At 48.4% G+C, this 24,697-nt stretch overlaps 1 protein-coding gene across 3 annotated transcripts; it reads right to left on the bottom strand.

Moving 5' to 3' along the window:
• Nucleotides 1-1,121: 1,121 nt before the first annotated feature.
• FLYWCH1 (FLYWCH-type zinc finger 1) lies at nucleotides 1,122-24,466 on the bottom strand. 3 transcript variants are annotated; one of them, XM_054589464.1, is made up of 13 exons: nucleotides 24,322-24,466; nucleotides 17,001-17,104; nucleotides 16,776-16,893; nucleotides 14,778-14,922; nucleotides 13,681-13,852; nucleotides 12,848-13,283; nucleotides 12,126-12,584; nucleotides 10,749-11,180; nucleotides 10,353-10,616; nucleotides 6,807-7,070; nucleotides 5,534-5,806; nucleotides 4,570-4,642; nucleotides 1,122-2,227 (listed from the first exon to the last, which is right to left on the bottom strand). In XM_054589464.1, the coding sequence occupies exons 6-13, from the start codon at nucleotides 13,179-13,181 to the stop codon at nucleotides 2,188-2,190; spliced, it is 2,139 nt and encodes a 712-aa protein (XP_054445439.1). In that variant the 5' UTR covers nucleotides 13,182-13,283; nucleotides 13,681-13,852; nucleotides 14,778-14,922; nucleotides 16,776-16,893; nucleotides 17,001-17,104; nucleotides 24,322-24,466; the 3' UTR covers nucleotides 1,122-2,187. The 3 variants fall into 3 exon arrangements, with proteins under 3 accessions (XP_054445439.1, XP_054445440.1, XP_054445442.1); XM_054589465.1 differs by lacking the exons at nucleotides 14,778-14,922; nucleotides 24,322-24,466 and having other exon boundaries at nucleotides 17,001-17,854; XM_054589467.1 differs by lacking the exons at nucleotides 14,778-14,922; nucleotides 16,776-16,893; nucleotides 17,001-17,104.
• Nucleotides 24,467-24,697: the final 231 nt, after the last annotated feature.

Here is a 24,697-nt window from a genome sequence, read left to right as displayed (position 1 = left end):
GTGTGGAGGACCTGACTGAGAGTTTCAACTGGCAACTGGGTAGCCACCCATGGACTGGTCCCCCTTCTCCCTTCTGCCAGTGAGCACCATCACTGCAGAGGCTCCATGGGATCACGGAGAGCATCCCAGGGCCACAGGCCTGGGCCAGGGTCTGGACAGTGGGGGCGCATGGGCAACCTTGCAGCCTAGAGTCACAGACTGCCAAGGAAAGGGTAAGGTGGGGGACAGGGACAACCAGGATCCCACGTGCACAATGGGGGTCACTGTGGGGAATAGAGGAGGAACTGGCCCCTTCCCTAGAGGGGGTTTGGACCAAAAAGGACTGTATTTTGAGTCCACAACACTTCCATTCCCTACTCCCCACTGCCTCAGACTCCTGCAAAGGGGGTGTTGGTAGAGAGGGAGGGGGTGCTCAGTTCCAGGATGCAGGCACTGAGAGGAAGGGCAGTGTCCCCACTGCAAGCTCCAGTCCTCGGTGGCTCATGGAACCTCCAACTAAGGAAGCCAGGGTCCTTGCCTTCTGCTGAGGGGACCCTTAGACCGGGGAATTAAATAACAAAAATGTATTGTTTCACAGTCAGGGATGGCCCCTTCTGAGAGCCGTGAGGCACAATCTGTTCCATGCCTCTGGATTGGGTTTGGTGGTTTGGTGGCCATCATTGCCATTCCTTGGCAGAAGTGTCAACGACCCAGATCTCTGCCTCCATCTTCTTCCTGTGTGCATGTCTGTGTCCAAATTCCCCCCTTTTATAAGGATGCCACTCATACTGGATTAGGGCTCTCTCTTCTCCAGGATGACCTCATCCTAACTAATTACATCTGCTATAACCTATTGGGTAAGTTGTATGGTATGTGGACTATATCTCAATAAAGCTTTAACTTAAAGAAAAAAAAAAAAGAACTGGGGAGGGTGGCACTGGTGGACACTGACAACTGATGGGACAATGGCCTGTGTCAGGTTCTCCATCCTCAGGGAACTAAGCCAAGTTCCATTTTCCCACCATGTGCCACTGAGACATCTGGAGTGTGTGGCTTTGTGATGGCCAGCTGTTGTTGCAAAGGGGATGTGGACACACACACTAGGTCTACATAGTGAGATATAAAATAAGGTTTATTGAGGGAAAGGAACAAGCAGAGGGACAGTGAGGGGCACCCAAGATGTCACTGTCCTATAGCGGGTAGGCAAGCTCCATGGCCAGCTTGCCAGGAGAGAAAGAGCCTGCTGGGTGTGCTCCCTCTGCAATTATAGAATGAGGGAAAGTAGCCTCACTGTTGAAGACAAGGCTTGTTAGCAAGCAGCAGCCTCTGGAGTTGCCAGGGGGACATCAGCCTGTGTCCCTGGACCTGCTAGGGTAGCTCTCTGCTGCATTACCAGGCTGGAGAAAGAACTGCACCTCCGCTGCCATCCACGTCTGCCTCTCCTCCTGCGTGAGACAAACGTGGGCTACCCGGGACACTTCTGGCCTCAGCTAGGTAAAATGTGGTCCATGCTGGCTTTCTGCAGACATCCAGGCTGGCTCCCACTGCCAGGAACACCTGCTGTGGGGATCATGGACACTGGGTTTAAGCTGGAAAACAGTGAGGGAAAGAAAGTTGGGCAGTGTGTGCAATGGGGCCTCTTGTTTGGCCTGCTCTATTACTGTAAGTGATCACTGCACCCCAGCAGCAGGCGGCCAGGGGGCACAAAGGGCCACCTGGCCCCTGTCTAGAAAACACCTGAGTGGCTGGAGCTAGGTAGGGCAGCTCAGCTCAGCTCCAAAAAGCAGAAGTTCCCCAAATGTTCCTTGGCCCAAGCAGGGCCACACCCAACTCGGAAGTCCTTGGCAAAGTCTCGTGCTCTGAAAACAGATGGGTATTTGTGGCTTGGGGTGGCAGACAGGGAAGAGTGACTTTGTCAAAAGATGCTTCTTCAGACCTTGCAGAGCTCAGGCCTTCCCCACATCATGCACACCTGCCAGCTGCCGGCTCCTGGCACTTTTCTTTCCCTGTGCAAAGGAAACATCAGAGCATTCCTCTTGGAAGGCCTCTTGAGGAAGTGTGAAGGCTGTTGATGCTTTCAAAGAGTGAAAAAGAGCTTTTGTCCAGCAGAAGCTAAGTGGGTGGGAAATGCTGGGGTCCCACGTAGACGTGGAGCATCCTTGAAGCTGGCGACACATGAGGTTCCTCTGAGTTGGAGAGGAGATGGCCTCACTGAGAATCACTGTTGGGTTTTATAGCTTTGACTTTTCTGATTACAAAGAAACACATATTCATCATAAAAATACAAAAATAGCAGAAATAGGTAAAAGAGAAAGTTAAGGATTCCTGCAATAAGTTTTCCCTAGAGAAAACCATCAGCTAGAACATTTTTATACACACATATATACAACATCATATCAATTCCTTTCAAACATGAGATTGCTCCATTGCCATAAAACTTGGGAATTCTTGACTTTTACTAGAATGTCCTGGGAGGAAACACCAACATGTCTACAAAGTTCCATGTACTGCTTTGGAAGTTGCCAAGCCTTTTTAAGTTTCTTTGTCAGAAAACAAAATTCTCTGTTACTGTGATAGGTTTAGAAAATGTTTGCTAATTCCTTGATATTTTTGACTCCAAGTGGAAGAGTGTAATTCCTCTCCCTTGGGTGTCATGACTGGTTTCTAATGACCAGAGTAAAGCAAGAGTTAAGTGGTGTGACAGTGGTCATAAAGCCATCATGGCTTTTTTCCTTTTATTTTTCTAAATAGCTTTATTGAGATATAATTCACATACCATATAGTTCACCCACTTAAAGCATAGAATTTGATGGTTTTAGTATATTCATGGGGTTGTGCATCCATCACAACAATTACTTTTAGAACATTTTCACAACCCCCAAAGTCCTCTCTCTCCTCTTCTATTTTCCGGAAGAGTTTGTGAAGAATTGCTGTTCATTATTCAAAATGTTTTTAGAGGTCACCAATGAAGTTATTCATCTGGGTCTGGGCTTTTCTTTGTGGGAAAATTTAAAACTACTAATGCAACTCTTGTTATAGGTCTATAACAAGATTTTCTATTTCTTCTTATTTTTAAAAATTTATTTATTTATTTATTTATTATTTTTTTTTTTTTCTAGAAAGTGGGGAAAGGAGGGAGAAAAAGAGGGAGGGAAACATTAATTGGTGGTCTCTTGTATGTGCCTAGACCGGGGACTGAACCCACAACCCAGGAATGTGCCCTGACTGGGAATCAAACTGGCAACCTTTTGCTTTTTCAGGACAACACCAAAGTGAGCCACACCAGTCAGGGCTCTATTTCTCCTTGAGCTTGTCTTTCTAGAAATTTTTTTCATTTCATCTAAGTTATCTAATTTGTTGGCATGCCATTGTTCATAGTATTCCCTTATCATCATTTTTCTTTCCTATGAGGTAGGTGGTGATGTCCCATCTTTCATTCATGACTTTAACAATTTGAGTTTTCTCTATATTTAAAAAATATATATGCCCTGGCTGGTGTGACTCAGTGGATTGAGTGCTGGCCTGCAAACCAAAGAGTTGCCAGTTCGATTCCCAGTCAGGGCACATGCCTGGGTTCCAGGCCAGATTCCCAGTAGGGGGCATGTGAGAGGCAACCACACACTGATATTTTTCTCCTTCTTATTATATATATACTTGGGTCAATTTAACTAAATGTCTGTCAATTTTTTTATCCTTTCAAAGAAACAACTTTTGGTTTTGTTAATTTTCTCTTCTTCATTTCATTAATTTCTATCTTTACCTTTATGATTTCCTTCCTTCTACTTTATTTTACTTTGTTCTTTTTCTAGTGTCTTAACATGTAAGTTTAAGTCATAGGTTTGAGATCTTTTTAATATAAGTATTTACAGTTATAAATTTCCCTCTAAGCACTGGTTGGCTGCATCCCAGAAGTTTGGTATGCTGTGTCTCCATTTTGTTCATTTTGAAGTGTTTTTTAATTATCCTTGTGATTTCTTAGAGTCATTGATTATTTAGAAGTGTGTTGTTTAATTTTCACATATTTGTGAGTTTTCCAAATTTCTTTCCGTTACTGATTTCTGGCTTTATTCCATGGTGGTCAGATAAAATACTTCATATGATTTCAGTCCTCTTAAGTTTATGGAGTCTTGTTTTATGGCTCAGATATGGTCTATTCTAGAGAATGTCCTATCATTTTCTAGAGAATGTGCTTGAGAAGAATATGGACTCTGCTATTTTTGGCAGTTTTTTTCTTGCTCTGCTGTTTCACTCATTTTGGGGAAAGATAACTGTCATGTTTAAGGACACTCAAGCAGCCTTATGGAAGGGTCTGTATGGTAAGACACTGAGTCTTCCAGCCCACAGTCATGTAAGTGAATGGACCATTTTGGAACTAGTTCCTCTAGCCCCACTCAAGCCTTAAGAGGACTCCAGCCCCGGCTGACATCTTTTCTTTAACTTTATGAGAGACTCTGATTCAGAAGCACCCAGCCCGACCACTCCTGAAATCTTAACCTACAGAAACTGTGTGAGCCAGTAAATATTTGTCATTTTAAGTCATTAAATTTTGTGATAATCTGTGACACAGCATTAGATAACTAATATGATTACCCATTAATCTGCTGGCTTTCAGGAGAACAAGTCTTGAAGCACAGTTGAACTGTAGGCAGGAGTTTTATCTTTTCTGAAGAAAAAAAATGGAAAACCTGGATTAATAATTCTTGTTGAAGTGGCTAGAGCTAATGACACATACCTTATAATGAAGACCTCAAGGCCTAAGGATAAAGAAAACCAGGTCGAATCATGCTGATTTAGGGAGTCATTGAAAGCCCCAAACTACCTGTGCCTGGTAAAGTAAGTTATAGGAGATCTCAAGAGTCAGTCTGCTGCCGTTGTCATCAAAAATATCGGGAATCAACCAGATATCGAAGATTATCTGCCCTTTACCATGTCAAAGGCCCTCTGCACCTCCTACTTCCTATTTAAACCAAACAGTGGCTTTCTCTTGGAAATCATCTTTTATGTTTTAAGCAGAAATCAAGTTTCTTTTGGTTGTTTTATACAACTTGGATTCATTTCTGTATTTTATAAGATAGGGCTCTTAATATTTACATGCATTCATATAAGACACACACTGCTTTCTAAAGACTGGTTTTATATTCTGTTTACGTGAAGAGAAACCTTTCCAGTTCAACACAGTTAATTATTTGCAAAATTTACATGAGTGTTTGCATGTGCATGGGCACACACATTAGTACAATTGTTCTGGGTGGTCTATATTTTTTTATTAGATTTTTAAAAGAGACTACAATCATTAAAAAGTTAAGACCTCTTAGAATAAAAGATAGAGAAAATGGTAGTTTGTTTTTAAGGATGTGACAGATTTAGGTGTGTTTTCAGGTTCAGGAGAAGCCAGTTGAGAGGACAGACAGAAGGTTCTAGAAAGACAGAAAGGCCAGGGCACAAAGGTCCCCAGATAGTGCCTATCCCCTGGGGTATCTGAACCTTGGGCTGATGGAGACCTAGATCCCACAGGCTCTTGTACCCCTCCTTTGCCCCACATCCCTGTCTGTACCTGGGTCCTCCTGCTGGGCTGCATTGGGAAGCTGCTCCCGCTGCCTCAGGGCCTCCAGGCCCACCAGGTCAGGCAGGTGGCAGTGGCCGCGCATCACAGTCACCTGCTGGCCCTGGGTGATGGCCCGGCTGCGGCAGCCCAGCCGGGCCTGGTCCCGGCACATCCAATACACCTTCTCGCCAGCGGCCTTCTCCTTCCTGTAGAGGAAGGACTCGTGTACCAGGAACCTCCCCCCGAGGGAAGTCCTCAGGAACTCCAGAGGCTGGAGGATTCCTGGAAGGAACACAATGCTGTGAGTGGAGTGTCTGGGTCAGGCCTTGCAAGCAGGGGAAGGAGCCTAGGTGCTAGAGCTGGAGCCTGTTGCCTTTTTCCCACCAGCCTCCTCCAACAGGAAAACTGTCACCCTCACCCCCACCCCAGTAGGATTCACTCTGGTCACTACCCCTGTCTGTGCCTCAGGGCCCTGGGGACTGAAGCTCAGGTCATCAGCCCAGGGCCCCTTGCCCTGACAACCTCAAGTGGAGACTGACTGTCTCTAAGGGCTCTAGAGCTGCCTGGGGAGGTTGGCTCTGCAGCCATCCAAACCCTGAGTTTCCTGCCAGCCTCTCCTGACTTGGCTGTGACTCTACACTTCCTGGCAGGCACCCCAGGTCAGGGGCTGAGCTGGAACATTCTGAGAGGCCCATGGCTGGTCTGAACCATGTGTACCAGGGGCCTCCCAGCTCCCTGTCCACCTTCCCCTTGGCCAGTTGGCAACCAATCAACTCTCTCTCTCATGAGACTTTTAAGAACCTTAACTGAAAGGTCATGCAATGTTGGGGTTGGGGTGGCCAGACACAACTGTAGGGAGAGTGGCAGGGGAAGGGAGAGAAGAGACAGAGGAAAACAGACCTAAGAGAGACCCAGAGAGCGGAGACAAAGGGCCCCCAAGGTCCAGGCTCATTGCCTCATAAATGGGTGCCAAGCACTTCCTGTACCTGCCAGTAATGCCACCCTGGCCCTCCCCCTTTTTCTCCAATGGCCTGAGTGGGTTTCTCCCACTGACAGCCCGTCCTGGCCTGGGACCAGCACCGTGAGTGAGGAGCCCAGATGCAGCCTCTGCCCTCAGGAAACTCTCAGCCCACACGGGCATACTGACGAGCCTGGCTGGACCCCACTGGACATGGGCCACGTATGGAAGGTCCTAGCAGGCAGCCTTCAGCCTGTGTTTTGGAACTGGCCCCAGGGGTAGCCAGGCCAGCAGGAAGGACCAGAGCCCAGCGCCTACCCACACCTGAACCTTCCCTCTGGGCTGGGCTGGGGAACTGCTCGCGCTGCCTCAGGGCCTCCAGGCCCCCCAGGTCCGGCGGGTGGCAGTGCCTGCGCATTACCATCACCCGCTGGCCCTGGGTGATGGCCCGGCTGCGGCAGCCCATGCGCGCCTGGTCTCGGCACGTCCAGTACACCTTCTCGCCGGCAGCCTTTTCCCGCCTGTAGAGGAAGGACTCGTGCACCAGGAAGCTGCCCCCCAGAGGGGTCCTCAGGAACTCAGGGCCTCCTGGGGAGAAACAGGGGAAGCAGTTATGGGAGGGAAAGCCCAGAGCCCAGGCCTTGGAGCAGAGCAATGAAGTGGTGGCCGCCCTACTCTCAGAGCCAGAGAAGCTTGGCTCCTCGAGTGACTTCCACAAGCCCTATCCCTTTTGCACCCACCTCCTCACAGCAAGAAGGCCCTAGAGCCCAGGACACAGCCACCCACCCACTACAAGCATCAAATCCAGCTTAGCCTCAGTTCCTGGGGGCTCCTTTACAGAGCCTGGCAGGGAGGGGAGATGGGAGACTGGTGAGGTAGAGGACCCGGAAGGCAGAGGGCTGTCCCCTCATCTTATGTGCTACAGGAAGGGGGTATTTTTGCTACATCCACTCGCTTATCCCAGGTGCCTGCAATGGGATGCACACCGGGCCGTGTGGTCCCTGCCGAGCTGGAGGAATAAGTGGACAGCTCCTCTGGGGAACAAGTAATCAGCAGTGATATGAGCATTGTGTGCGGTGCCTTCTGCCTCCAATGCAGCTGCGAGATGGGCTATAGAAGAGTCGACTCTCCAAGGAGCCAGGCTGGGTGGGGATTTGACCTGAGGGCAGCAGGAGGAGGTAAGAAACAGTGTGAGCCATGTCTTGAATGCACTGAGAGGGAGATGGCTGAGCCCTTCTGCCCAAAGGACTCCCTTCCCTGCATCGAGGGAACACATAGAAGAGCTGGAGACAAACTGGAAAACCTGTCTCGCCACAGCAGGGAACAGCAGAAGCCATGGGGGGCGGGGGGCGGTGTGTGTGTGAGAACACCCTGGAGAAGGTGGGGGTTGGGTGAGGGTATCTGGGTGTGGAATGGAGCTAGTGGACCTCAGGGCATATTTTTGTTCTTCTGGCACCACACCCAGTGAAAACGTCTGCTGAGGAACGAAGGCACAGAGCACCAGGCCAGAAATCTGGAGAGGGGAGGAGAGAGAGCAGCAGAGCAGAGATGCTGACAGAATGGGAAAGGCTGGGGTGTTGGGGGGCGGGGGCAAGGCCGTGTGGTTACAGACTTGGCAAGCCAGCCTGGAGGGGAAGCCACTGAGAACAGTGGAGTCCAGTGGGCAGGTCTGGGAGGTCTGAGGTCTCTCAGAAGGTGGGGCCTAGGGCAGTGCTACACAGGGGGCCTGGGTGTGAGTTATATGAAAAGCAATGATATAAGGGTGTCTGAGCCTGGGGAAGAAAGAGTCTTCAGAGTGGGGAAGGAGGAAGTGGAAGTGTGCAGCTGGAGCGTGACACTTCTCACTTATTTTCCCTGCCCAACTCCCAGAATGCCCACAGCCAGTCAAAGACCACTGTGGGAAGTTCTTGCTGTGGATACTGATCAGCCCAGAGATGGAGGCACAACCCTAAAACTTCAAACCAAAACCCATTACTACTTGCACAGGATCAGTTCTCAGAAAACTGGGTCATTGAAGAACAGAGACCATACAACCACAGAAGGATTTATATAATCTGGAGTTCCTCAGACAGCCATGCTCTCCATCAAGACACCTAAAACATGCACGGCCTGAACAGTATGGCCCCCAGGAACTCTTGCAAGGGTAGTGACCAGGGGAGGGACTTCAAATGTCAAGGGGGTAAACCAAGCAAGAGTAAGAGAGACCTAGAGATGAGGGTCCAGCTAGGGGGCCCGAGGGAGATGGTGAGGCAGGACCCCAGTCCGACTGGAGCAAAAAAACGGGAGCTGCCTGCCGCTGGATGAGGGAGGGAAGTCATGTATGAAGAAGAGAAGTGATGGGCACGGCAGAACACTAGGCCGACAAATAAAGTGGCTGCTGAACTGCCTAGAAAACGGAGAGCTGTGTGAGGAGGAAACAATAGCAGTGCATTCCCAGCTAAGCACGAACAGGTTTATATAATAAAGCAAAAACAAAAACGGCAGTAACTGCATTGAAAGGATGGCGGCAGCAGGTAACAGCTGAATCCTTATTTTCTCTTTTTTAAACCAATACTTTCTTTCATCGGAAGCTAACAAGAGGTTTAAAAAGCAGTCATAGTGGTAGAAGCACATTTCAAGAAATAGGGCAGCAGATACGCTAAGAAACAAGAGAAAGAGCTCAGAGTGGTTATTTGGGGCGGGAAATGGGGGTGAGAATGGGGCAGGGCTGCCATGTGCAGTGTAGCTTTGTTTCCATGTACACAGAAGTTACAAGGAAATGGAATAAAAAGAGAGTCAGAAAGAAATACAATCAGCCCTGGCTGGTGTGGCACAGTAGATTGAGTGCCAGCCTGTGAACCAAAGGGTTCCTAGTTCGATTCCCAGTCAGGGCACACACCTGGGTTGGGGGCAAGGTCTCCAGTAGGGGGCTTGTGAGAGGCAACCACACATTGATGTTTCTCTCCCTCTCTTTTTCCCTCCCTTTCCATCTTTCTAAAAATAAATAAATACAATCTTAAAAAGAAAGAAAAAAATACAATCAGAGATCGTGAGCTTCAGAGAACTTTAGGGCCAAAAAGACTCCAAAGGTGGCTCAGTTGACTCAGAAAATTATATAACTGGCAACCCCTGATGGAGAGGCAGATGTCTCTCGGACATGAATAAAGAACTGGGCCAAAGTTGCTCTTCTTAGCAAGATGAGGACAGGAACATTTACATTATTGTGACCGTGAGAGTCCAAACACCAAGCCCTGTGGGGCTGACCAGGTAGACAAAGATGAAAAGAGAGGGGCTGTGACTCTCATCAATGGCTCCTTAGGGCTGATGATAGATATTGATGGAGAAAAGCTGGAGGAAGAAGTAGTTGATTAATTACATGAAAATATCACCTTCCGCTCTTTAACCACTAGGTCTGTAGGATATGCTGTTTCTAGGCACTGTATCATCCACTCACTCTGTAAAAAAGTATTATCCACTCTGTAAAAATGAGGAACTGGCCATGTGCAATTAGCTTCCTTTATACATCCTATAAATTCTTAAGGGGGAAAAAAAAAGGAGAAAGAAGAGAAAAGGGAGCCTGGGGTGATCAGATGCTGTAGAGATTTCAGGGTAGCTCGGCTGGTCTGAGCAGGACGGTGAGGACAACCACCTGGGTAAGCAGGACTACCCTGAGTCACCCTGAGTCTGGTCGAGCCCAGTCGGGGAATGTAGTGAGGTGATTGTCGAGGAGTGGAGGTGAGGAAAGGGAAGAGCAAGGAGAGGGCTGTAACTTCTTCCAGGGTGCTCTTAGCAAGGAACAGGAGGGTGCTTGCTAGGGGACAGGGAGGGTCAAGCAGGAAAGGCTGCCTGGGCCTTCTGCCTTTTCCCAGGCCTGCCGCCCATCCGTCTTACCTGAAATTCCCCGCTGGGCCGCACCAGGGCGTTTCTCCCGCTGCCTCAGGGCCTCCAGACCCACCAGGTCAGGTGGGTGGCAGTGGCCTCGCATCACAGTCACCCGCTGGCCCTGGGTGATGGCCCGGCTGCGGCAGCCCATGCGCGCCTGGTCTCGGCACGTCCAGTACACCTTCTCGCCGGCAGCCTTTTCCCGCCTGTAGAGGAAGGACTCGTGCACCAGGAAGCTGCCCCCCAGAGGGGTCCTCAAGAACTCGGGGCCTCCTTAGGAAAAATGGGGAAGGTGGTCAGTAAAGACTGGGCCAGGCTTGATGCCACCCCATTCCACCTCCCAGGCCCTCAGGTAGTAAGACTTGAGGGGGGCCCATCTCTGGCCAGTGGGTAAGGAGGACTCACCCAGGCTCTTGTCCTGGTCGTCGGCAGGGGATCCCTGCAGGGCCTGGGGCTTCGTGTGCTTTCTGGGACGGGGCCTGGTGACAGTCGTGGCGCCGGGCCCCCTGCGGTAGAGCAGGCTATCCACACCTTGGAGCAGCTTGTCCACTTGGCCCCCGGGGCCACCTGGTCTGGCCTGCAGCGTCTTCATGGCCTTCTCCTGCTGCCGCCGGGCCTGTAGGCCCTCCATGTCAGGTGGGTGGCAGTGGCCACGCATCATGGTCACTCGCTGGCCCTGGGTGATGGCCCGGCTACGGCAGCCATGCAGAGTGTGGTCTCGGCACGTCCAGTACACCTTATCTCCCACAGCTTTCTCTCGCTTGTATAGGAATGACTTGTGCACCAGGAAGCTACCCCCATAACAGGTCCTCAGGAACTCCAAGGACGGGCGCTCTCCTGGAGGAGGAACTGGCAGTCACACTGGCAGAAGGGGAGGAGGCTGGGCAGTGGGGCAAGCGGAATGTGCGGCCAGGTGTGCTTGGTCCAAATGCGCCCCACTGACTCCCCCTCCCCCATCCAGCAACCCAAGTGGTGTTTGCAGTTTCCCTCTGGTGGTCAGAGAGGCCACGTCCAAGATCATACACCTGAAAGGACCACACCTTATATGCTCAGTCACCCCAGCCTATCCTTTCTTCAGTTTGTTTGAAAACGCTATCTAATTTTTGAGTAATACTCTCATGTGTCATACAATACAGGTGGTACCAAGATACACAATGTAAAACAAGTCCTTCTCCCTCATCCTGCCCCAGGTACCCAGCACAGCAGCTGCCTTTAATCTGTTAATCCTTGAGTCCTCGAATCCTTTCCAGGTCAGGAGGCACCCAGCCTTTGGGACAAAGCCCACCTCCCAGTTACGGGTCATAAAAGCTGCACAAAAATTCTGTCTACATCTTACTCAGTGCTACCACATGCTGGGCCAGTGCTGAGCAGTTCCCACATGTCAAACATCTAACCTCCCTGACATTTAGGCTATCACCCTTCTTAGGGCAAAGCTCCCAAAATTGCAGAAATTCAGCAAATGTTCTAAGGCTACCCAGCTCTATGAGGTTGGGCTGGAACTTGAACCTGGGACCCAAAGTTCAAAATTCTCCCACCAGGCCAACCTTCCCAAACTCCATGGGTTGGTAGAATTACATGGAGATATTAAAACTCACGTTTCTGAGCCCCATACCAGACTCTGCTGTATCAGAAAATTCTAGAAGGGCCCTGGACAATGTAGCTCAGTTGGCTGGAGCATCGTCCTATAACCAAAAAGTTGCTGGCCTGATTCCTGGTTAGGGCACATGCCTGGGATGTGGGCTTGATCCCTGTTTGGGGAACGTGCAGCCGAAACGCACTCACCGGTCCCCAGTGTCCGGCGTTTCTTGAAGGGCAAGCTCAGAACCGACAGGGCTCGCAGCCCTTCATCCTCCTGTGGGGCAGGCTTGCTTGGCACCAGCCCAGGCGCAGGCTCTGGCTCCTCAGGGCACAGCCATGGGCCCGCTCCTTTGAGTGGCTCCTCCACCTGGCCTCGGGGGACCTCAGGACTCCCCAAGCCTTCCGGCAGGGCTGGGCTGGGCAGCTTCTGCCTCTGGCGCCGTGCCTCCAGGCCCTTCTCGTCGGGGGAGTGGCAGTGGCCCCGCATGACTGTGGCCCGAGGGCCACGGGTGATGGCCCGGCCCCGGCAGCCCAGCTCAGTGTGCTCTCGGCACTTCCAGTACACCTTGTCCCCCACAGCCTTCTCCTGCTTGTACAGGAAGGACTCGAGCACCAGGAGGCGGCCCCCAAATGGGGTCCTCAGGAACTCCAGGGGCTTGGGGGCTGCCGAGACCAAGGAGAGGGCTGGGTTAGCGGATATGGAGCAAACAGGAGGCCAGGGACATGGACCAGAGGGATGAGAGAAAGAAGTGGACAGGGATGAGGATTGTCACACCAGCCTGGGATAGGTTTGTAATTAGAGACAAGGAGGCTCGGCTCAGAGCGGGGATGGGACATCCAAAGTCACTGCACTGGAAAGAGGGCGGGTATTCACGAGGGCCCAAGTCTGAGCATGCAGGGCCAGGGGTGGCAGGCCCGGAACTCACCTGTGTCTGCCTTGCTGTATTTCTGCTCAAGGGCCTGGGGGCTTGGCTGGGCTGGCCCTCCCTGCTCCTCTCCTGGCAGGATCTGGAGGGTCCTGGCCAGGGTGTTGGGGCCAGACATCTCCAGTGACATGACGCAGTGTACTTCCTTGGGCAGAGAGCCCACCCCATCCCCGTTCTCAGTGGAGGCCATTAGCAGAACCAGATTGGAGAACTCTTTGGATTTCACAGGGGCTGTGGGGACAACATCTGTGCCAGTCTCAGGGGACTCAGGGGACAGCTCCTGACCGGCCTTCACACTCTCACTCTCCTGCTCGCTGGGCTCAGGCAGGGGCATTCTGGGACCGACAGCCTGTCCCCCAGGCCGCGCTGAGGCCCCCGTGGGTGGATTTCTACTCCTCCTCCCTGGCAAGGGAACCGGCAGTCCAGGGGCTCTGTCCTAAGAGAGGATACAGCCCCCCATTAGTGAAGCCTGGGGCTCAGGGGAGCGGAGCTGGGGTGCCGATCGGGCAGATGGGGCACCAGGGTGGGCAGGGACCTGAACGGAGAAGCCTGGGCCCCTGCTTCTGCTCGGCCAGTTCCTCTCTGGGCAGCAGTGAGTGTGTCGCCTCCCCCATCCAAACCTCACTCCCCCCCCCGCCATGTGAAATGTGCCAAACACAGGGCTCTTGGCGCGGGGAGGGGGCTGCTGGGGGACTGAGATGCTGATAACCGAGTTCCTACAAATCGAGGCCCGCAAATCGAGGCCCGTGTGAAACACGGGGCGAAGTGTTTCACAGGTTTTTCCATTTAACCTTTCAGCCCCCGTGTGGTAAACGTTTACCATTCTTACTGACCCCGTTTACAGATGAGGACACTGAGCCGTGCCAGGGCCACTATCAGCCATGAAGCAGCAGAGCTGGGAGTCCAGCTGGGGAAGATCCGGAGCCCAGCTTCACACGACACCCGGCGTACCTTGTCCAGGCTACGTCACTGGTGTTCCTGAGCACCAAGCATCCGAGACAAGCCCTGGGGACGTGAGCTCAGGTCATTGGCCCTTCCAGAATTCCCAGCCTCTTTTCACCCTGACACTCTGCAGACCAGAGCTCCTGGCCCTGGGAGGGTAGGACTCTCTGGACTCACAACTAGATCCCGTCCCCGGCCCAGGCAGGAGGCCTGGGGCCACCCAGAGCTCGGGAGGTGCCGGGGCTCCATGAAGGCAGCAACCTCGTGCCTGAGCTGGTGCTGGCTGGGATAGGCGGGGACAGGGTATGGAGTTGTCCAGAGAATCTGTGGTCACTGAGGGCTCCCTGGCCTGGAGAAGCAGAAAGAATGATGTACGGGGGCCAAGGTGTAATGGAGACTTGGCCCAAGGCATCAGTGTGGAATGGACTTTCTGTCTTCTTGTCTTCTTGGGGGATGGGCAGTGGGTGAATTGTGAGGTCTTTCCCATCTCTCACTAAAAGCCCAGAAACAAGACAGCTGCTTCCCCTCATATTTCAGTTTCTTCACTGTGACCTGTCACCTCCATCCCAAGTTCTGCAGTTCCAATTCCTCCTGGTTCCCCATTCCTACTTAGCAGTTCCCCAGGCTGGTGCCCACATTTAGCTCCCCAAGGCCTGGTTAGCCCAAGCGCTGGGCCCCAGGGTTTCTGCATATCCCACAGCATCCCCAGCAGTCCCTGCCCTACATGCTCCTCCAGCCTCAGGCAGCAGCAAAGCCCAGTCCTGAAGGGGGAGAGCCAGGGAAATACATATTCCAGGTACTGAGACCTCTGGTTGGGAGTCCCCGCCTGACCTCCTGTGCCATGCCCCCCTCACCCCAGTCCAGCTCCTGGACTAGCTAATCCCTGGTTCTCGCACTGTCTTTCTCGGCCCTGCCCTTTCCACCGCAACCGGAGGAGGCGGGCGGGGACCCCGGGGACAATGCTGGCAGCAGCAGACACCTCCTGCACCTCCAAGGCAGGGTCCCTCTGGCAGGAAAGGGTTACAGTTGAGGCCCCAAATACAGGCCACCTGGCTTCTCACGTTGATTGGCCTCCAGCACATGTCCCTCCACTAGCAAATCTGCCTCGCTGGCTTCCAGGCTCTCCGAGGTCCCTGGACAAAAGAAAATGGTGGGTCCCCTATGCTGTGCCTTCCCCGCGCCCCCACGAGTTGCCCGTGCTCCTTTCTTCCCCGTGACTTCCACCAACAGGAAGAAAAAGCATAGAGAAGCCGGCCTTCCCTTCCACAGAGGCCTTTCAGACCACTCGGGCCACCCAAAAGCTGTGGTCACTGCTCAGCCAGCATGCACTGTTCCTACACTACCAGGCAGTCGGTCCCGCCACTCAGCTGACAGGAGTGGAGGCTGCAGGGACTGTCCCCCAACCCCCGCCACCACACCCCCAACACAAACCAACCCCCTGGGCCTCAGACATCAGATGCTGACGCCCAGCCTTCTCCAGCTCAGCTGGGGTTGGCAGGACCAACCATGACCAACACGGGTCAGCATGGCAAAAACCCAAAATTCCCGTGAAACTGTGCACAACCGAGTCAGGAGACACTGCAAGCCTCCCAACTAAAACTGCTGTTTAAAGTCACGACCCATGTACTGGAAAATGTTCCAGTATAACGGGACGTTGAACTATGGCTGACCACCCTCTGGGAAGTTCTGGGTACCTCAATGGGCTAGAATTTGGATTTGATTGACAGGTCCTATTCTCAACCACTGAAGGGCCTTAAAGTGTAGATTGTGTAATGACCCCAAAGTCTCCTGTAAAGGATGCAGGCCCCTTCACACTATGGTCTTCAATCTGGCCTGGCCTCCTGCCCAGATTGGTCCCTTGCTGTTGAGACTTGATGAGCACAACAGAAATACACTGTGGGGCTTTGGAGTCTTGCCCTGTTGGGACATGGTCCCGAGACTGACAGGGAAGGAAGCCGCATGAGAGGCCACATGCAGGGGACAGGAGCACTGCAAGGAATGAAGACCATCGTGCACTGTGCAGCCCAGCAGACCCTCCAGCTGGATGTAGCCACAAGAAGGCCTGAGAAAGTCCAGCCACCCCATGAAACCCTGATCAATAATAAACTACTGTTACTTAAGCCACTAAGATCAGGGGGATCATTTACATTCATTACACAGCCGTTCTTGGCAAGTGACCAAACCTTGTGGGTTCTGGCTTTTTGATGAATGAAATAACACTAATGGTTCTGCAATATCCAACATCAAAGTGCTTTTGAAATCCAGGTGCCATGCTACACAGATATTAAATCCCTCCGATGATTGCACTTAAAGGGCCGTTAAAATATTAAGTATATTAAGGAAAAATATTTAGTATATTAAGTAATATACTTAAATAAACATATTAAGTATAAAGGATAGCAAATGAGAATTATGTATTAAAAAGTACGTAACATGAGGCCTGACTGGTGTGGCTCAGTGAGTTGGAACACCGCCCCTCAAAGTGAAAGGTCACCAGTTGGATTCCTGTTCAGGGCACATGCCTAGGTTGCAGGTTCGGTCCCCTGTTGGGGCACATACGAGATGTTCCTCTCTCACATCTATGTTTCTCTCCCTCTTTCTCTTTCCCTTCCCCTCTCTCTAAAGTAATAACAATAATAAAATTAAACAAGAAAAACCTGTAACATGAAACAACTAGTCACAAAAGGATAAATACTGTATGGTTCCACTTATACGATGTAGCTGGAGTGATCAAATTCATAGAGACAGAAGGTCAAATGGTGGTTGATGGGCTGGGGAGGGGCATGCGCAGTTGTTGTGTAATGGATACAGAGTAATGTTTAGGCTGATGACAAGGTGAATGGTGACGATGGTTGTACAACACTGTGAATATACTTAACACTGAACTGTATGCTTAAAAATTATTTAAGTTGCAAATTTTTGTGTATATTTTACCACACATGCAAAAACAACCTGTAACAAACTATATGAATAATGCCCCACTTACCTAACATCTGATTAGCAAAAGGTATCCCTCCATGATTCAGAATTTTACAATTTCATCTGTTTCACAATTTATCCATTTGGGATAGATATCTTCATAAGCGCTTACAACTCCTCACTTTCTGGATAAAGAAGGCATACATATTTTATCCTGATTTGGAAAATAAAATGTCTTCATCCATTTCCCTTGGGCACATCTCCCTTCCCCCCAGGGGAGCCCTGTCTCTACCATTCATGTCCTGTTCTCTCTGGTCACCAAAAGTCTCTGCCTCCACTGGTTCTCTGCATTTGGGCCACCGAGGTTTTCAGGTCTCTTGTTTACTGAAACAAAACCTAACAAAACCCCTTCTTCCCTTAATGGTTTAATTATGCAAGAATAGCCCACACCCCGTCCTTCTCACCCTGGTCATCTGCAGACACCACTCTCCTCTTTGGCCACCATCCAGAATCGGTCCATAAACGACGCTTTCCCTCTGAAACACTTGCTCGTGCCTGTATGTGGTCTAGCTCTACAATGGCATTTATTCAGGAAGATAGGAATGAAGTTCTGACACATGTTACAATGTGGATGAGCCTCGAAAATAGGATGCTCAGTGAAAAAAAAACAGACACAAAAGGCCACATATTGTGTAATTCATTCATATGAAATGTCCAGAAAAGGCAAATTCACAGAGACAGAAAGCAGATTAGAGGTTGCATAGCACTGTGGGGGTGGGGGAGATTAGGGAGTGAGGCCAAGGGCTGTGGGGGTTCTTTTGGGGATAATGAAAATGTAAAATTAATTGTGGTGATGGTTGTATAACTCTGTGAATACAATAAAAACGTTGAAACATACACTTTAGATGGGGAAATTGTATGGTATATAAATCATATCTCAATAATGCTATTGAAAAAATCCTTATAGGTATGACTGAGGTCCATAGGGTCACTTGGATAGAAACCAGTGTTCTATACCATAGACAGGCTTCTCGCTCCTGGGCTCGATTTCCTCGTCAAAGGAGAGGGGTAGTATGAATTATGTATTGAGATATTTTGTAAGGTGTTAATAATATATCGTAAGAACTATAAAGAAAACATTTTTTAAGTGTTAAGGACAAAATATTAGTAAATCACCCAAAATCCTGCCACTCCAATGCACAGCTGTTTATATTCTTGTATTTGTACCTTTAATAACTCTTTATTTTCTGTTGCACACACATTGTGTTCAACATGCTGTTTGCTATTTTACTGCATGTTAAAGTGGTAAGCTGCCACCTGGGGACCAGATGGAGTCTCAGGGCATTATCTAACTAACAGAGGCCCATAACGGTTATGAGAACACCAATCTAAGTCCTCGGCAGCAATACTCTGGAAGGCCACAAGATGGTGATGTCGCTCCTTAAAAAAATGAACCTACTACATCCCTGGTAAAAAATTAAATGCACAGCACAATGTTTCCAAAACAAGAATTTGGGAGTTTGAACGTGTCACAAAAATAATTCGAGAATTCTGAAAATGTTTGTATTTACAAAACTTATTAGTTAAGAAGCAGAATCCATTAACAAATTCAACAAAGACTATTTTTTCTAAACTAAGTTTAAAAAAAACAAAAGGCCACACTATCACTCAGACACTAACATTATCCATCCACTTTTCTTCTCTCTCTTCTTGATTCTGGTCATATCTTTTATTTACTGACTACTTTTATTTTATGTACTCATGACAAAAAAACCCTTAAATAATTAGGAAGAAATATCTCAAAATGTTAAAAGTAGTAAGGTGATTTATTTTTTCCTTATACTTTTTTTTTGTTTTTTTCAAAATTGTTTACAATGTGCATAAGCTCTTTTTACAGTGGGAAATATTAAATGCTTTAAAGATAAGCTGTATCTTCTTGCTTGGTAATTTTTTTTCTTTAACTCTGAACTCATAGAAAAAGCAGGGAACATTCCTATGTGACACGATGTCATACAAGAAAATAAATAGTATAAACAACAGAACAGAGAAATGAATAAAAATCAAGCATATTAAAATCTTTGCTGTGGTATTTGCATAGCCTCAAAGATATTTCCCACAACATACTAACTATATAGGGAAAGATAGTAACTTGACAGTGAAGGAATCCCACAGACACCCCCTTAAGTGAGCAAGGTCAATTTCACCAGTAAAAAGGCAAATTAACTCAATGACCTCTTTGAAAAAAGGCACTGAGGACACAACAGCATCTCCATGATATTTCTGCTCAAAACATGCACCCCTATTCTAGTCAAACAAGCCACATGGAGGGACAGTCTACAAAACAACTGACCAGGACACTTAAAAACTGTCAAGGTCATTGAGGACAAGAAAAGGCTGAGTACCTGTCACAGACAGCAGGGGACTGAGGAGACATGACAACTAAATGCAACGTGGGATCCCAGAGCAGAAAAGATGAGAAGTGGGTGAAATCTGAGTAAGGTCAATAGTTTAGGTTCATAGTATTATGCTGATGTTGATTTCCTGGATTTGATCACTGTACATTGTTAGGTAAGATGTTGACATTCAGGAATACTGGGTGATGGGTATAGGGGAATTCTTTGTACTATTTTTGCAATTTTTAAAAAGCCTAAAATTAACTAAAAATAAAAGGGTTTTGAAAACCCAAGTTTCAAACTTATAGACACAATGACACTTGGCAGAGAAAGTAAGTGACTCAGAGACTTCCTGAGTGGAAGGGACAGAAAGAGAGAGGATTGAAGTGAGAAATGCCAGTTATAGAGGAAACATGCATAGAGCTGCAGCCATATCTTCAGAGTAAATTGTCAGCTGCATTGACACATCCCTACAGACCAACTATTTTGTGGTTTATCATAGTGGCTTCCAGCTGATCTGCCTCATGGGAGTTACTGTGGGAGACGGGAGGGAAGAGCAAGGAGGGTGTCTCCAGTTACCTGCCTGGCATGGCCGCACCAGTGCGGTCCGCTGCAGCTTTGCAGGGAACCCTGGATCCCCGGCCTGGCTGCGGTGCAGCTCCTAGCCACTCTTAAATCTCTGGGGTGCTCACCATTCTCGTTGGGCTTCTGAGCTTTTCTACCACCAGGAAGAGCAATGAAATTCCCAGTTGAAATCTTACAGTAGTTTCTGTTTTCCCAGTGGGATTCTGACAGATATCCTTCAAGAGTCTAAAGGACTGTGACAACATTTAATATTTACCAAACAGCAGCTATGTGCTGCACTAAACTAAGGACTTGCAATGCATTATTTCACATTATCTTCCAAATAACCTCATCAATTAAATTCTACTGTTCTTTGCCCTGGCTGGTGTGGCTCAGTGGATTGAGTACTGGCCTGCAAACCAAAAGGTCATTGGTTTGATACCCATTCAGGGCACAGGCCTGGGTTGCAGGCTGGGTCCCAGTTGGTTGTGACCCATGGATATTTCTCTCCCTCTTTTTCTCCCTCCCTTCCCCTCTCTCTAAAAATAAATAAAATCTAAAAAAAAAATCTAACTTGCAAAAACTATTAATAAAATTCTTTTAAAAATATGAAATAGAATATAAAGAGGGCATCCATGTAATGAAGCTAAGTATAGTTTTCATGAAGCTTTTATTTTAATCATTTGTATGTGCAATTCTGGTCTCCATAAGAATTACCCAGGGCACATGATAAAAATGTAGGTGGAATTTCACATCTAAAATTCTGGAGAGTGATTCAAGAATCTGGATTTTTAACAAGTACCCCATGAGGCTTTAGTACTAGTGGACCATGAACTGTGCTTTGAGACACACTGAAATAAATGCCCTTGAGAAACCGGTGGGCCACAGCTAAGTGACCAACTTAAGAAGGATCTGAGGTTTTCTTTGTGCCAGGTACTACATGAGATGTTTTACATATATTATATCATTTAAATCTGTCACACTGTACAGGTTCCCTCATTAATGTGTTAAATAAAATCATTAACATCTCTTTATTTTTTATCAGTGGGAGTGTCATGATTTCATCTTTTTAAAAATGATCCTTTAACAATTTAACAAGTTTTCAGATACTTTGGGGTGTTGTGGGGACCGCAAGCAGAGAGGAACTTGAGACGTTTATAGGCACTGCAGGTAAAATCTGGTGGAGTTTACTGGGCATCTCTTCTATACCTCAGGAGAGCAAACACCAGACTTTTGAAAATTCATTATATTCCTTATGAAGACTTCCAGCAAAGCAAACTCAAGAAAGCCTACATGGTGAATTAACACACTTGCTGCACCTAGGCAAATAATCAGGCCAAAACTAATGAGACAAGCCTTATTTCATGACAAAAAATATCTTTCATTAAGATTATGAAACTGTAGGGAAAATATGTTCTTCAATGGAAAACTATGCATTTTCTAAAACATACCCTTCCAAGTTTTATGAATCTAGCCTTTCCGCACCTTTGAGCTATTTTTACAACTCTGTACATTATAGAGAATAATGAGAACTAAGAACTGATAACAATGCAAAATAATTTAGTCTATAGACAATAAATTCTCTCTCCCCGTGTAAATAAATATAGACACGTAAATGATTCTTCTGACTGGGGAAGAAGACAATTTTGCTTCCATCTGCATATTCATTTCAATATTCTTGATCTAGTCTTCTAAAATCTTCCTTGGGCTCTCTCGCAAACTGATTGTAAGATCTTACTGGTTTCTTGGTTCATGAATTGAGTAAAAGCTTTCACACATGTTCATTTTATATCTGTATGAAATGATGAGTTTTATTTCGTTTTGGTCTAAGGCTCTGCTTTTCAAATCGTCCTGGTCATTGTTCTACCATCTTTGGGTTCCAGTCACAATTTAAAAAATTGCTTCAGCTATACCAATCTCTACTGCATGTAATAAAAGTGAGTATTATCATATGAAACTGTTATTTGTTATACATATGTATATTTATTCTAGGTGGATTTAAATATTTTATTTTGGATGGTCATTGTTTTGAGGTAAATTCTTGGGTCCTAATGTGTTTATTTTGTAACATTTAATTTTGACTCAATACAGATTTCTTGAGTACCTGGAGTGTTTTTAAGTCAGCCAGATGTAAAAGGAAAGTTCAAGAGCTTCACAGTTTTGGTTGCTCACTCTTTTATACTCTCTTCCCCTCCCCCAAAACTGAAGTACAGAGCAATCCAAGAGCAGTATTCAAACAGTCTGCTCTGATAATGCTGTCTTCTGGTGGTTACAAAGGACTCAGTGTAAGCCTAACACCCAGGAGACATCCCTGAGTCCAAGCCCTAATCAGTAAGATCTTGGAAGGCAGAGCCTGGCTCAGCAACTGATGGTGGATCAACAAAATTTCCTTCACAAAGAAAGGGACAACCACCACCATCAGGTGCCAACCCCTAGGTCCTTAGCTTTGGCTTGCTAGGTGGGAGACCTGGGGCAAATCCCATCACTTCTCTGGGCTGGTTTCACCATTGAAACAGGAAAAGTGACAATTGAGATACATGTGAAATTCTTCTACAAACTGTAAATCACTACACAAAAACAAGGAGTTCCTTCTCTATGACCCAACCGGGGTCCTAAAGAATGCAGGGGAGGAGAGGTCCTAATGTTTGAAAAAGCTCCCAGATGAGCCCTGGCGGGGTAGTTCAGTTGGTTAGAGCATCCTCCCTTGCTGAGCAACACCAAGGTTGGGTTCAATCCCAGGTGAGGGCACATGCAAGAATCAACAAATGGCCGTGGCTGGTGTGGCTCAGCGGATTGAGCACCAGCCTGCGATCCAAAGGGTTTGCCAGTTCGATTCCCAGTGTAGGTCATATGCCTGGGTTGCAGGCCAGGTCCCCAGCAGGGGGGCGCATGAGATGCAACCACACATTGATGTTTCTCTCTCTCTCCCCCTCCCTTCCCTCCTCTAAAAATAAATAAATAAATAAAATCTTTTTTTTTAAAGAATCAACCAACGAGTACGTAAATAAGTGGAACAACTAATTGATTTTTTTTCTCTCTCCCTTCCTCCCTAAAATCAATAAATAAAAAAAGAAATTAAAAAAGCTCCTGGATGATCCGCTATCCTCCCCCATTAATGAGCTATGTGGGCTAAAGATGCACACTGACCAGCCTGTGAATCCTTCTATATACGCACCAGGCTCTGAGTGTGTATACAGGCATTATTCTTGGGAGAGCTTGACGGTGGCAGTGATCAAGATTCAGAACTACTATTCTACAGCAGGGCTTCGCAAACTCAGCACCACTGGCACTTTGCACCAGATAATTCTTTGTTGTGGGGGATGTCCTGTGCAATGAAGGATGTTTAGCATCATCCATGGCCTCTACCTGCTAGATGCCAGAAGCATCCCCAAAATCCTGATGACCAACATTGTTAATGTCCCCTGAGATGCACTATAGAAAGAGAGATTACAGCCAAGGGTACTGCCCATCCTAAATCCCCAGTTCCCCATCAGAATCTTAGCTATTTTTACTCCTCCCTTACCAGGCCTAATGTGTCCTCAAATCTCATTCTTTTTACTCCAGATCCAGCCATCTTCCACGCCTTCCACTGCACATGGAACAATCCCCCCATGTCCTTCATGGTCTTCCCCTCTAAGTCGGTCCTTCCAATTGTCCCTACGCAGCTCAGTGCTGACAGGTTAATCTTCCTAAAGTTCAACTTTAATCATCTCTCTCCAATAAAAACCATCTCTGTCTCTGTTATAAAAGCTACACACACACCTCCACAATCTAGCTCCAGTCTTACAGACTTTCTCTTCCTCCAGTCTGACTATGGGATTTTGGACAAGGAACAAGAGAAATCTGACCAAATCAAACCAGAAAATTCAAATCAAGTCCTGGAAACGGTCTTGGGCCTGAAACACAGAAATGTCAAAATAATAAAAATATACCCTTTTGAAGGTTACATGTCTCTGATTGTTGAAGCTCAGCATCCACCAAAGGCAAGGAGTAAAGGAAGCGAAAAACTGATGGCTGAAGCAAGCGTTTTGAACTATGGTCACACCGACTGGGTCCTGAAATCAATTCCATGGTTTAGCAATAGTCTTTTGAAATGGAAAGAACAGAATAGAATAGGCTAGTCTAGGCTAGACTAGAACAGAATGTGAAGTTATGGTAATGTCTCACTATTATTTAAAGTTATCTTTCATTATTCTGCATCTACAAGCACAGGATTTGCATGTAAAATATATTTCTCAGTGTAAGTTGAAAAAAAAAAAGTTTGAAAGCCACAGAGGACAATCCACATAGTCAGAAGTGGAAGGACGTATGTAAGAACAGCAAAAAGTGCAAGGTCACTGGTACCTCCAGAGCTGCAAAGATGGGTGCCAGGGTGGAGGCAGTATGTGGTGGAGTGGACACCGCCGGGTAAAACAGGCGAATGTGGGGCTCCCTCATTTGGGATGTCAGGGATCAGTCCCACAGTGGGGTGGGTGGGGTAAGGAGGGGTGAGGTGGTGAATCCCGGGTGAAGGACAAGGGGGCGGCCTCAGCGCCAGAACCCAGAGCATGGGAACCCCCCTTCTCCCAGCATCAGCAACCGTTGGGACCGCCGGCAGAGTCGTGTCCACGTCATGGGAACTGGAACCCTCCCCGACCCGCTGGGACCCGTCCTCACCGGGCACCGGCCAGAAGGCGACTGCGGCGGGGCCCTCCCTCCCCGGCGACCGAGCTGCGGCAGGTCCTTTGGCCTCGGCCACTGCAGCCACAGGCGTCGACCTTGCGGCCCAGGCCCCTCAGGCCACTGCAACGCGATCTCCGGATCCCCGCCCCCACACAACACTCGGGAGCGAGCCCCGTGCCCGGGCGCCACCCCTCGGGGGAGCCGGCCTTTGGGAACGCCTAAGCGAGCTCCTGGTTTTCAAGCGCAGCAGAGCCCACTTTGGGGGACGAAATCCGCTTCTCCGGGTCTTCGCTGCGCGGCGCAGAGCTAGCAGCCCAACCAATTGGCGCGGGGAGGTGGGGCTAGGGCTCGCAAAAGAGGCGGGGAATGC

Source organism: Pteronotus mesoamericanus, unplaced genomic scaffold (assembly GCF_021234165.1).
Source record: "Pteronotus mesoamericanus isolate MK-2021 breed Mesoamerican mustached bat unplaced genomic scaffold, CSHL_Meso_final scaffold_167, whole genome shotgun sequence".
Lineage (NCBI taxonomy): Eukaryota > Metazoa > Chordata > Mammalia > Chiroptera > Mormoopidae > Pteronotus > Pteronotus mesoamericanus.
This window is presented reverse-complemented; position numbering and strand designations above follow the sequence as displayed.